At 44.0% G+C, this 12843-nt stretch overlaps 1 protein-coding gene across 1 annotated transcript in view; it reads right to left on the bottom strand.

Annotated features, from left to right (window-relative positions):
- Positions 1 to 12843, bottom strand: part of LOC134341065 (coatomer subunit delta-like) — a 72448-nt gene that overhangs the window by 18266 nt on the left and 41339 nt on the right. Inside the window, exons 5-6 of the mRNA XM_063038815.1 lie at positions 12228 to 12393; positions 10077 to 10224 (exon numbers count right to left, since the gene is read on the bottom strand). Coding sequence (XP_062894885.1) covers positions 10077 to 10224; positions 12228 to 12393 — 314 coding nt within the window. The remainder of the gene's footprint in view (positions 1 to 10076; positions 10225 to 12227; positions 12394 to 12843) is intronic.

The following is a 12843-nucleotide window of genomic DNA, read 5'->3' as shown; positions in this document are numbered from 1 at the left end:
TGTTAGGTGGCCTGAACACAACTCCCACCAGCGTCTTCTGCCCCTTAGTGTTACGCAGCTCTACCCATATCGATTCCACATCTTCCCGGCTTATGTCCTTCCTTTCTATTGCGTTAATCTCTTCTTTAACCAGCAACGCCACCCCACCTCCCCTTCCTTCATGTCTATCCCTCCTGAATATTGAATATCCCTGAACGTTGAGCTCCCATCCCTGGTCACCCTGGAGCCACGTCTCTGTGATCCCAACTATATCATAATCATTAATAACAATCTGCACTTTCAATTCATCCACCTTATTACGAATGCTCCTTGCATTGACACACAAAGCCTTCAGGCGCTCTTTTACAACTCTCTTAGCCCTTATACAATTATGTTGAAAAGTGGCCCTTTTTAATGCTTGCCCTGGATTTGTCGGCCTGCCACTTTTACTTTTCTCCTTAGTACTTTTTGCTTCTACCCTCACTTTACACCCCTCTGTCTCTCTGCACTGGTTCCCATCCCCCTGTTGTGAACTAACCTCCTCACGCCTAGCCTCTTTAATTTGATTCCCACCCCCCAACCATTCTAGTTTAAAGTCACCTCAGTAGCCCCCGCTAACCTCCCTGCCAGGATATTGGTCCCCCTAGGATTCAAGCATAACCCGTCCTTTTTTCACAGGTCACGCCTGCGCCAAAAGAGGTCCCAATGATCCAAAAACTTGAATCCCTGCCCCCTGCAGATCCCTGAAGGATGAGAGGAGACATGATAGAGATATACAAGATATTAAGAGGAATAGATAGAGTTGATAGCCAGCGCCTCTTCCCCAGGGCACCACTGCTCAATACAAGAGTACATAGCTTTAAGGTAAGGAGGCAGATACACTAGTGAAATTTAAGAGACGACTAGACAGGTATATGGTGGAATTTAAGGTGGGGGAGTTATATGGGAGGCAGGGTTTAAGAGTTGGCACAACATTGTGGGCTGAAGGGCCTGGACTGTGCTGTACTATTCTATGTTCTATTATTGACTACAGGAAATCCATTAAACACACACAAAATGCTGGGGGTTACCTAGGCGGAATATAAGGTGAATAAACTTCCCTCGGGGCTTCCAGCCAAGTTCAGATACAGGTGTCCCCCGCTTTTCAAACGTTCGCTTTACGAAACCTCACTATTATGAAAGACCTACATTAGTACCCTATTTTCGCTTTCAGAAGGTGTTTTCACTGTTATGAAAAAGAAATTCAGCGCGCGATAAAAGGCTGCTCGCCCCAAGCAGCCGCTGTCCCCTGGATTCGGAACTGCTTTGCTTTAACACGTGCCTGTGAGCAGCTGTTTGCAAGATGAGTTCTATGGTATTGGAAAAGCCTGAAAGAGCTCGTAAGGATGTTACACTTACTGTAAAACTAGACATAATTAAGCGTTTTGATCGTGGTGAACAAAGTAAGGACAACGTGAGTTTGGCTTGTGGAAGCTGACGAACATGATGTTGTAGAGGTTTTGGCATCCCATGACCAAAAACTGACAGATGAAGAGCTGATGCAATTGGAAGAAAAAAGGATAACAATCGAAACCGAATGAGTAATGATAAAGTACAACTTTAATTTTGAAAGGGTACATCGATTTAGGGGATATTTGCAGGATGGTTTGAGTGCTTACAAAGAACTGTGTGATAGAAAAATGCGCGAGGCTCAGCAGTCAAGCAAGCCTTCCACATCAGCCACAGCAGATGACGAACCTCGACCTTCGACGTCGAGGCGGGCAGAGATAAAAGATGAGCTGCGTGCTCTAATGGAAACAGACGACGAGATGACACCCCAGTGTCCCACCACCCCAACCCCCAGGCTACAAACAGATACCGATACAGGGAGAATGCAATGGTAGCTGGGTAGCTGGGAGGCACACAGCACATCTTTACGAAAAAAACCGAAATAAACATGCTAATTAATTAGGTGCCGCCAACACTAATTGTCCGCCCAGATCAGAGACGATGCAATCGGAAATCGGCACTGATCTGGGCCGACAATTACGGGTGGCACCTAATTAATTAGCATGTTTGTTTCGGCTTTTTTTCTTAAAGATGTGCTGTGTACCTCCCGGCTACTGCTGGACCCCTGCGTTCTTCGCGGCAATGTATCGCTCAGCGGCCTGGAGTGTGGGGGCCACTGCACCACCCCAGCTTGCGACGACTCAGTCTAACACACCATCATCACTGTGCTTGCTGTCTTCCCAATTCCCGTGATACTACACTGTACATATATTATTTCTACTGTATATAGGCTGTATGTTTTTACATGTTATTTAGTATGATTTGGCAGCTTCATAGCTTAAAGATTACTAGAGAGCGCTTGCGCTGTGTTTTTGCCGACGGCGCTTGCATGAGATTTTCGCTACGGAGATCTGTACCGGCAATGATTGTGGAAAAGTATTTCTACTTTATATAGGCCAGGGGTCCCCAACCTTTTTTGCACTGCGGACAGGTTTAATATTGACAATATTCTTGTGGACCGGCTGACCCGGGGGGGGGGGGGCGGGGGGGGGTTGCCGACGGACAAGAGTAGCGGTCAAATACGTTGTGTCTACCCCAAGAAAGACTACAATGACCATGAGGCCATGCGCGGGCACCGGTGCGCATGCGCGTACATGCAACATGCCGAACTTTCTCTACAAATCGTTTTTGGGGATTCTGTCGGGGGGGGGGTTGTTAATCACAACCAGAATATAGGTGATAAATTGCTAATACACTCAATTTTGTTTCTAAAAGGGATTATCTAACGAATTTAATATTAAACACACAGCGCATATTTTCCTCGCATGAATATAGCGATAAGTCAATTATCAGGGGAAGACAGGGGAGCTTGAAGTAAGTGTTGAACGAACTTCCAGTAGAAATGGTAAAGGCAGGTTCAATATTACCATTTAAAGAAAAATTGGATAGGTATATGCACAGGAAAGGAATGGAGGATTATGGGCTGAGTGCAGGTCAGGGGGACTAGGTGAGAGTAGCGTTCGGCACAGACTAGAAGGGCCAAGATCGCCTGTTTCCGTGCTGTGATTGTTATATGGTTATATAAGTAAGTCAATAGCATCATAACATTTTAAGTAGCATTTGGATATCAAACACACAGGACATATTTTCCCCGTATGAACATATAAAATCATTGCAACACACCAATATCGCTGAATCAGTGGGAGCCCTGGGCTTGTGTTCCTGCAACAACACAGTCCTATCGAGGGGTGGTGGGAGACGACGATACTCGAAGGGGGTTCCTTATGTCCAGCCTATTCTGCAATTCAGTTTTCGTTGCATTCATTGCAGAGATATGTTGGAAATGGAAAGAACGTTTTCAGTGCTTTCGTGGCTATCTCAGGATATTCAGCCTTGACTTTGATCCAGAATGCCAGCAGAGATGTTATGTCAAACATACTTTACAGCCACTGTCATTTGCAAGCTCGAGGAGTTGATCTCCTTCCCACGCTGACATGGATGATGCGTGAGTAATGACCTCGAATGCGTTCAAGCTCAACAGTGTGTGACAGGGAATGAGGAAAGGTGCAGCTGACTCATATCGCCAAATTTTCCTCACGGCCCGGTAGCACATGCTTTGCGGCCTGGTGGTTGGGAACCGCTGATATAGGCCGTGTACTTATCATATCATTCCTGCTTTTCCTATATGTTACTGTTATTTTAGGTTTTATGTGTTATTTGGCATGATTTGGTAGGTTATTTTTGGGTCTGCGAATGCTCACAAAATTTTCCCATTAAATAAAGGGTAATTGCTTCTTTGCTTTACCACATTTCGGCTTACGAACCGTTTCATAGGAATGCTCTACCTTCGGATGGCGGGGGAAACCTGTAGTGTTTATCACCAACATTTCAATGACCAACTCTTCCATCTGCATCAGGGATATAAGGTATTCTTCCTCCACCCAGAGGTTGGCTTCATCATGACACGAGGAAGGTCATGGATCAAAATGTTGGGTCACCAGGAAGTTCCACTTTTAGCTGAGGAGTGGGGGTGCTTAACGAAGTGGTCCCTCATTTAATGACGGGTCTCACTAATGTAGATCAGGCCACATCTGGGACATTGGATACAACAGACGACCCCAGCAGATTTGCAGGTGAAGTGTTGTCTCATCTGAAAACATTGATTGGAATTCAGAATGGTGGTGAAGGAAGAGTAGAACATAAAGTGTTGCACTTTGTCCTCTCGCACGGATCTGCTGGGGGGGGGGGAGATTATTGGGAAGGGTGGTAAGATGTTTTTCGAGATGGTGGAAGTAGCCCTCCCTCAATTTATCACTCATTCATTGATAGGTCTTATCTTTATCTGTAATTTGTCAATCACAATTCCCAAAATGACCCCCACTAAGACCTTCATTCACTTGCCAGGCTCATTGCCTAATACAAATTCATGTACAACTTTCTGTCAATTGGACTACCTATATGCAATATTATTTAAAGAAACCTTCCTGGATGTACCAATCAATTTTAGCCCTATTTAAGTATCTGGTACTAAGGGAGCCCATGTCACTGGAGCAAAAAGACTGAACCATGCTAGAATCTCAAGCAGAATATACTGCAGAAACACAGTGTGTCAGACAATTTCTGTAGAGAGAAATGGAAAGTCGACGTTTGGAGTCAGTCAATATCTGGGAAGCAGAGTTGCTTTCTTGGTCTTCGTGATTGAAGTTAGTTGAGTACTGGTAATTTGGATATGTATGTAGGGTAGCAAAATTCACCGAAGTAACCGAGAAAGATAATGAGCTGGAGTGGAAGGAATCTGATAGGAAAGGAGAGTAGACCATAGGAGAAAGGGAAGGAGAAGGGAACCCAGGGAGCGGTGATAAACAGGTGAAAAGAGGTAAGAGGCCAGAATGGGGAATAGAAGAAGACAGTAAGGGGAAGGAAGAATTTTTTTTACCAGAAGAAGAAATCAATATTCATGAAATCAGATTGAAAGATACCTAGACGGAAAATAAAATGTTGCTCCTTCATCTTAAGGTTGCCTCATCCTAACACAAGAGAAGACATGTCAGAATGGGGTTAGGAATCAAAAATAAAATATTTGACACCATGAAATTCCGCTTTTGGCAAATGGAGTGGATAGATCTCACCAATATAAAGGAGGGTGCATCAGAAGCACCTGACACAATAGACAACCTCAGAAGATTTTCAGGTGAAGTGTTGCCTTGACTAGAACACCAGTTTGGTGCCCTGAATGGAGGAGAGGAAGGAGACATATAGGCAGATGTAACACTTCGGCTGTTTACAGAGTTGTGTGCTGTGAGGGAGATTAGTGGACAGGGACAAATGCACAAGGCAATCATGAAGGCAGCGAACCTTGTGGACAGAGGGTGAGAGATAAAGGTATGTTTAGAGGTAGAATTCCTTTGGAGATTGTGGAAGTTGCAGTAATTGATGTGCTGCAAATGCAGACTCATGGGTAGTAGGTGAAGTGTATGTAAGACCATAAGACCATAAGACAAAGGAGCAGAAGTCAGCCATTCGGCCCAACGAGTCTCCTCCACCATTTTAGCATAAGATGATCCATTCTCCCATTTAGTCCTACTCCCCCGCCTTCTCACCATAACCTTTGAAGCCCTGGCTACTCAGATACCTATCAATCTCTGCCTTAAATACACCCAATGACTTGGCCTCCACTGCTGCCCGTAGCAACAAATTCCATAGATTCACCATCCTCTGACTGAAAAAATCTCTTCGCATTTCTGTTCTAAATGGGCGCCCTTCAATCCTTAATTCATGCCCTCTCGTACTAGACTCTCTCATCATGGGAAACAACTTTGCCACATCCACTCTGTCCATGCCTTTCAACATTCAAAATGTTTCTATGAGGTCTCCCCTCATTCTTCTAAACTCCAAAGAATACAGTCCAAGAGCGGACAAATGTTCCTCATAACCTTCTCATTCCCGGAATCATTCTGGTGAATCTTCTCTGTACCCTCTCCAACATCAGCACATCCTTTCTTAAATAACGAGACCAAAACTGCCCACAATACTCCAAGTGAGGTCTCACCAGCGCCTTATACAGCCTCAACATCACACCCCTGATCCTATACTCTATCCCTCTAGAAATGAATGCCAACATTGCATTCGCCTTCTTCACCACCGACTCAACCTGGAGGTTAACCTTAAGAGTATCCTGTATGAGGACTCCCAAGTCCTGTTGCATCTCAGAACTTTGAATTCTTTCCCCATTTAAATAATAGTCTGCCCATTTATTTTTTCTGCCAAAGTGCATAACCATACACTTTCCAACATTGTACTTCATTTGCCGCTTCTCTGCCCATTCTTCCAATCTATCCAAGTCTCTCTGCAGACTCTCTGTTTCCTCAGCACTACTGGCCCCTCCAACCTATCTTCATATCGTCAGCAAACTTAGCCACAAAGCCATCTATTCCATAATCTAAATCACTGATGTACAGTGTAAAAAGAAGCAGCCCCAACACGGACCCCTGTGGAACACCACTGGTAACCAGAAGCCAATCAGAATAGGATCCCTTTATTCCCACTCTCTGTTTCCTGCTAATCAGCCAACGCTCTATCCACGTATGTAACTTTCCCGTAATTCCATGGGCTCTTATCTTGTTAAGTAGCCTCACGTGTGGCACCTTGTCCAAGGCCTTCTAAAAATCCAAATATATAACATCCACTGCATCTCCCTTGTCTAGCCTACTGGTAATTTCTGCAAAAAATTGTAATAGGTTTGTCAGGTAGGATTTTCCTTTAAGGAATCCATGCTGAGTTCTGCCTATCTTGTCATATGCCTCCAGGTACTCTGTAACCTCATCCTTGACAATCAACTCCAACAACTTCCCAACCACCAATGTCAAGCTAACAGGTCTATAATTTCCTTTTTGCTTCCTTGCCCCCTTCTTAAATAGCGAAGTGACATTTGTAATCTTCCAGTCTTCCGGAACCATGCCAGAAGCTATCGACTTTTGAAAGATCATCACTAATGCCTCCGCAATCTCCACAGCTACTTCCTTCAGAACACGAGGGTGCATTCCATCTGGTCCAGGAGATCTATCTACCTTTAGCCTATTCAGCTTCCTGAGTACTTTGTCGTAATTGTGACTGCACACACTTCTCTTCCCTGCCACCCTTGAGTGTCCGGTATACTGCTGATGTCTTCCTTAGTGAAGACTGATGCAAAATACTAGCTTCCTTTCATAGTTAATCTTTTCCCTCTTAATGACCTTCTTGGTTTCCTTTTGTAAGGTTTTAAAAACTTCCCAATCCTCTGTCTTCCCACTAATTTTTGCTTCCTTGTATGTCCTCTACTTTGCTTTAACTGTGGTTTTCACTTCTCTTGTCAACCACGGTTGCATCCTTTTCCCACTCGAAAATTTCTTCTTTTTTGGAATATACCTGTCTTGCACCTTCCCCACTTCTCACATAAACTCCAGCCACTGCTGCTCTGCTGTCTTTCCCGCCAGTGTCCCTTTCCAGTCAATTTTGGCCAGTTCCTCTCTCACAATACTGTAATTTCCTTTACTCCACTGAAATACCGACACATCAGATTTCGGCTTCTCTTTTTCAAATTTCACAGTGAACTCAATCATGTTATGATCACTGCCTCCTAAGGGTTCCTTCACCTCAATCTCTCTAATCACCTCCAGTTCATTACACAATACCCAATCCAGTACAACCGATCCCCTAGTGGGCTCAGCAACAAGCTTTTCTAAAAAGCCATCTCACAGACATTCTACAAATTCTCTCTCTCGAGATCCAGTGCCGACCTGATTTTCCCAATCCACTCGCATGTTAAAATCCCCCACAATTGTCATAACACTGCCCTTCTGACAAGCCTTTTCTATTTCCTGTTGTAATTTGCAGTCCACATCCCTGCAGCTGTTTGGAGGTCTATATATAACTGCCATCAGGGTTCTTTTACCCCTGTTATTTCTTAGGTCAACCCATAAAGATTCTGCACCTTCCGATCCTATATCACCTCTTTCTAATGATTTAATATCATTTCTTACCAATAAAGCCACTCCTCCCCCTCTGCCTACCTTCCTATCCTTCCGATACACCGTGTATCCTTGGACGTTCAGCTCCCAGAGACATGCATTCTTTAGCCAGGTCTCAGTGATGGCCACAATATCATACCTGCCAATCTGTAGCTGTACGACAAGATCATCCACCTTATTCCTTATGCTGCATGCATTTAAGTACAACACCTTAAGACCAGTATTTGATTCTTTTCGCTTTGATTTCACTGCAACTTTATGGCACTGCAACTCATCCCAATGGCTACAAATTTGCCCCATCACCTGCCTGTCTTTCCTGACATCTTTACTGCTCACTATCTTAGATTTATTTCTGTCTTCCCCTTCCTCCGCTCTGTCATTCCGGTTCCCATCCCCCTGCCAAATTAGTTTAAACCCTCCCTAACAGCTCTATTAAACTTTCCCGCCAGGATATTGGTCCCCTTCGGGTTCAGGTGTAACCTGTCTATTTTGAACAGGTCATACTTCCCCCAGAAGAGATCCCAATTATCTAAGAATCTGAAGCCCTGCCCCCTACACCAGTCTCTCAGCCACGCATTCATCTGCCTGATCCTACTATTCTTGCCCTCACTAGCATGTGGCACAGGTAGCAATCCCGAGATTACTACCCTGGAGGTCCTGCTTCTCAGCTTCCTTCCTAACTCCCAGAAATCTCTCTTCAGGACCTCCTCCTTTGTCCTATCAATGTCATTGGTACCGACATGTACCAAGACAACTGGCTGCTCACCGTCTCCCTTCAGAATATTGAGGACCCGATCCGAGACATCCCATACCCTGGCACCTGGGAGGCAACACACCATGCGGGTATCTCTATCAGGCTCACAGAATCTCCTGTCCGTTCCCGACTATGGAATCCCCTACGACTACCGCATTTCTCTTCTCTCTCCTTCTCTCCTGTACAACAGCGCCAGGCTCAGTGCCAGAGACCCGGTCACCTTGGGCGTCGACTGTCAGGTCATCCCCCTCAACAGCATCTAGAACAAGGTATTTGTTGCTGAGGGGAACAGCCACAGGTGTGCTCTCCACTATCCGGGCATTTCCCTTCCCTCTCTTGACAGTGTCCCAGTTTTCTGACCCCTGTAGCCTAGGGATGACTACCTCCCTGTAGCTCCTGTCTATCACCTCTTCACTTTCCCTGATAAGCAGTAGGTTATCAAGCTGCAGCTCCAGATCCCTAACACGGTCTCTGAGGAGCTGCATCTCGTGCACCTGGCGCAGATGTGGCCATCAGGGAGGCTGGAGGTCTCCCAGGATTCCTACATCTGATAGCTTGAACAAAGCACTAACCCTGCAGGCATGCTATCTAATTCTACAGAAATGAAACAGGAAAAATACGTCTACTCACCCACTTACCTCGCCAAACAGACGAACTTTTTAAACTGTTAGCTCCTAACGTTAGCTGTGAGAGCCCTGCTGTTCCTGTCTGTCGGGGCCGATTCGCGAAGGGGGGAGGTAAAAAAAAGAGTTGGCGCTTCGCTCCCGCCTCTTCCCGTTTACCACCGAAGCCCGTTGAAGCCAAAGCCCTACACTCAGCTCCCACTTACTCCGCTGCCCGCTGTATAGGGTGGTCTCCTTTTTAAACTCTCCGCGCAGTCCTGTTGACGTCACGCGCCTGCAGTCTTGCCCTTCTTGCACTCGAAGTTTTTAAAAAAAAACTGCCTTCCTTCAGAATTCAGCTCCCACGAAGCTCTGTAGTCCTGATACAAAGGAGAGCCGTTGGTAGCAACCTGCCTTTTTAAACTCTCCGCGCGGTCCTGTTGACATCACGCGCCTGCGCATTCTCACCCTTCTTGCACTCGGAAGTTTTTTAAAAAACTGCCTTCCTTCAGAATTCAGCTCCCACGACGCTCTGTAGTCCCGATCCAAAGGGACTTAGATAATAAATATGTACCTTGATAATAATTTTAAACTTTAATTAAAAAGTAAAATGCAAGAGGAGAGAAGTATGAAACCAGAGGAATTCTAGAGTAAAAGACAATAAGATGACTATTTATGGAATAGTTAGTATACTTTCTTCTGCCAAATAAGAAGGTATTAATTGTTATTTCAAACTTCAATACTTACTTGTAAGGGGAATAAAGGCATCATCAGTAGTTTGCAATCTCCACTTTAGAATGCCAACATCATTATTCAGAGGGAATGATTTCTCAGGATTCTTTAAACCAATTGATGATTCTGTAGTGAAAAGCTTCTTATCTACATTTGGGTGAGTCTGGAGGTAAAAAATAAATAGGTTAAATCCAAATATTACGAGCTTAATGTAATCCAGTAAAGGAGAATTCAATCAGGAGCCAGAAAGAAGAGTTTTGAATACAGGCCCAGAAAATCCTTTGTCACTGCCTTGTGTCATGTTTGCACTTTTGCATCAATGACCGTTTCTGAAAACATGTTTTCACCTTCTTTTAAAAGCACTTGATACTTATACCCTACGAAGATCTTTCTCCAACTTCTTTTCTTAAGTTTTTTTAAGAGTTCTATAACTGAATTTTCCCTAATTGTGTTTCTTCAACCAATATGAAACAGAAGTACTTTACATTTTAACCCTGTGTGAGTTTGGCTGAAGTAAAATATCCCTCCACACCCTCAGAGAGCTGCTGCAGTGGCTTATCATGTGTTCTTCCAACATTGTTGCATTAATGACCAGCCTAATGAAACTGCTTTATTCTATTCCTGACTACCCAGCTGTAAAGGTCATCTGCATTAGAAATAAAAAACAAAGTTGGAGTTATCAATCCTGAGATCCCATTTATCACAAAGTTCCACCTCTGAACCCTCCTATCAATACATCTTCAATATCTACACGTACATTGTTAATAAGTCTATTTCTGATCATCCTTACACAAGCTCCAAATTGTCAGAGCTCTTGTCTGACAAATAGTCCTGACTAAGAAAATCTCTGTGGAACTAAATTTGGAAGGATCAAAACCAAAGTCCTCAGATCATTCCGGAGTTCAGAGAACTACTCCCTAGATATCTACAGGTGTCCCCTGCTTTTCAAACATTCCCTTTACAAAACCTCACTGTTACAAAAGACCTACATTAGTACCCTGTTTTCGCTTTCAGAAGGTGTTTTCACTGTTACGAAAAAAAGCGCGCGATAAAAGACAGCACACGCCCCAAGCAGCCGCTCCTCCCCGAATTCGTGACTGCATTCTCGCCGGCAGTGCTTAAACACATGTGAGCAGCCGTTAGCAAGGTGAGTTCTGAGGTATTGGAAAAGCCTGAAAGAGTTCGTAAGGGTGTTACATACAGCGTAAAACTAGACATAATTAAGCGTTTCAATCGCGGTGAACCAAGTAAGGCCACAGACAGATACCGATTCGCAGAGAATGCAGTGGTAGCTGGGAGGCACACAGCACATCTTTAAGAAAAAAGCCAAAATAAGCTTGCTAATTAATTAGGTGCCGCCCAACATGTAAATGTCGGCCCAGATCAGAGACAACACAATCAAAAATCGGCACTGATCTGGGCCGACAATTATGTGCCGGGCAGCACCTAATTAATTAGCATGTTTGTTTCAGCTTTTTTCTTAAAGATGTGCTGTGTGCCTCCCGGCTACCGCTGCACCCCTGCACGCTTCGCAGATCGGTATCAGTTGGTGGCCCGAAGGGTGGGGGCCACCGCACCATCCCAACCTGCGACGACTCAGTCTAACACACAATCATCAGTGTGCTCAGCGCTGTCCTGATTCCGGTGAGTGATACTACACTGTACATTCATTATTTATACTTTATATAGGCTGTGTATTTTTACATGTTATTTGGTATGATTTGGCAGCAGGACTGTGCTCTTGAACACAGCTAATTTTCCAAACCTTTCAACAAATCTCCCCTTATTCTCCAAACTTCAAAATTAACTGCACTCCACTTTTGGTCTTGAGCCCGAAATGATGATAATTGTTCTGTTGTGAGTGACTATGCCCCCAGTTGCATAATTCGTAAGCTCTGGAGTTCTTTCACCTCTTTATCTTGCTTTTTCTGTGTCATTAAGACACTGATTAAAATCCATGCCAGATTAATATGAAGGGTATCTACCCATTGTTTAGCTTGATGCTAAATTGTTTATGCAAATATAAAATTCTGATATCCAAAAAAGCTACTTCACATGATTCAAGTAACTTCCTAAGGTATTAAATGACAGTCAAACTGACTGGGACACCAAATCCAGATGCAAACGAATAAAAATGCTTGCCAAACATACAACTATTACTTTCACCTGTAGCTGAATATCCTTTTTATCATCATTCTCCACCTGAAGGCGAATTCTTCCCTGCTTTTCATCTGTAACTCGTAGCATGATCATGCCATGTATCTCCATGTTTTGCAAACCACCATCCCGATCACATACCAATACTATCTTCTCTTCGATCTTTAGATGTACACTGTACAGGTCGGAAGAAAAATACTGTTATTAAAACTTATAGTGTCATGATGATTATGATTCAATTATGATTATAGAAAACCAAGCGCAGGATTAGGAAATAAAACACCTTTACATAGTATCTCAACACAAACTAAATGTAATTGACCTGAGGGGAACCAATATTCTCGCCGGTAGGTTTGTAGAGCTGTTGGGAAGGGTGTGAACTAATTTGGCAAGGAAGTAGGAAACCGAGTGAAGGGACAGATGGTAAAACAGTAAAGATAGCATGCATTCAGACTGTCAGGAAGGGCAGGCAGATGATAGGACAAAATTGCAGCCAGCAGGCTGAGTATCAGTGCATTAAGGATGCAGAATCACAAAGGATAGCAAATAGTGTAGTCAAAGTGTTATATCTCAATGTATGAAATACAAGAAATAAGGTGAATCACCTTGTTGTATCATTACAGAT

This window comes from Mobula hypostoma, chromosome Y (assembly GCF_963921235.1).
Source record: "Mobula hypostoma chromosome Y, sMobHyp1.1, whole genome shotgun sequence".
Taxonomy (NCBI): Eukaryota; Metazoa; Chordata; class Chondrichthyes; order Myliobatiformes; family Myliobatidae; genus Mobula; species Mobula hypostoma.
Note: the sequence above shows the minus strand (reverse complement) of the source record. Positions and strands in the feature narration are given on the sequence as shown.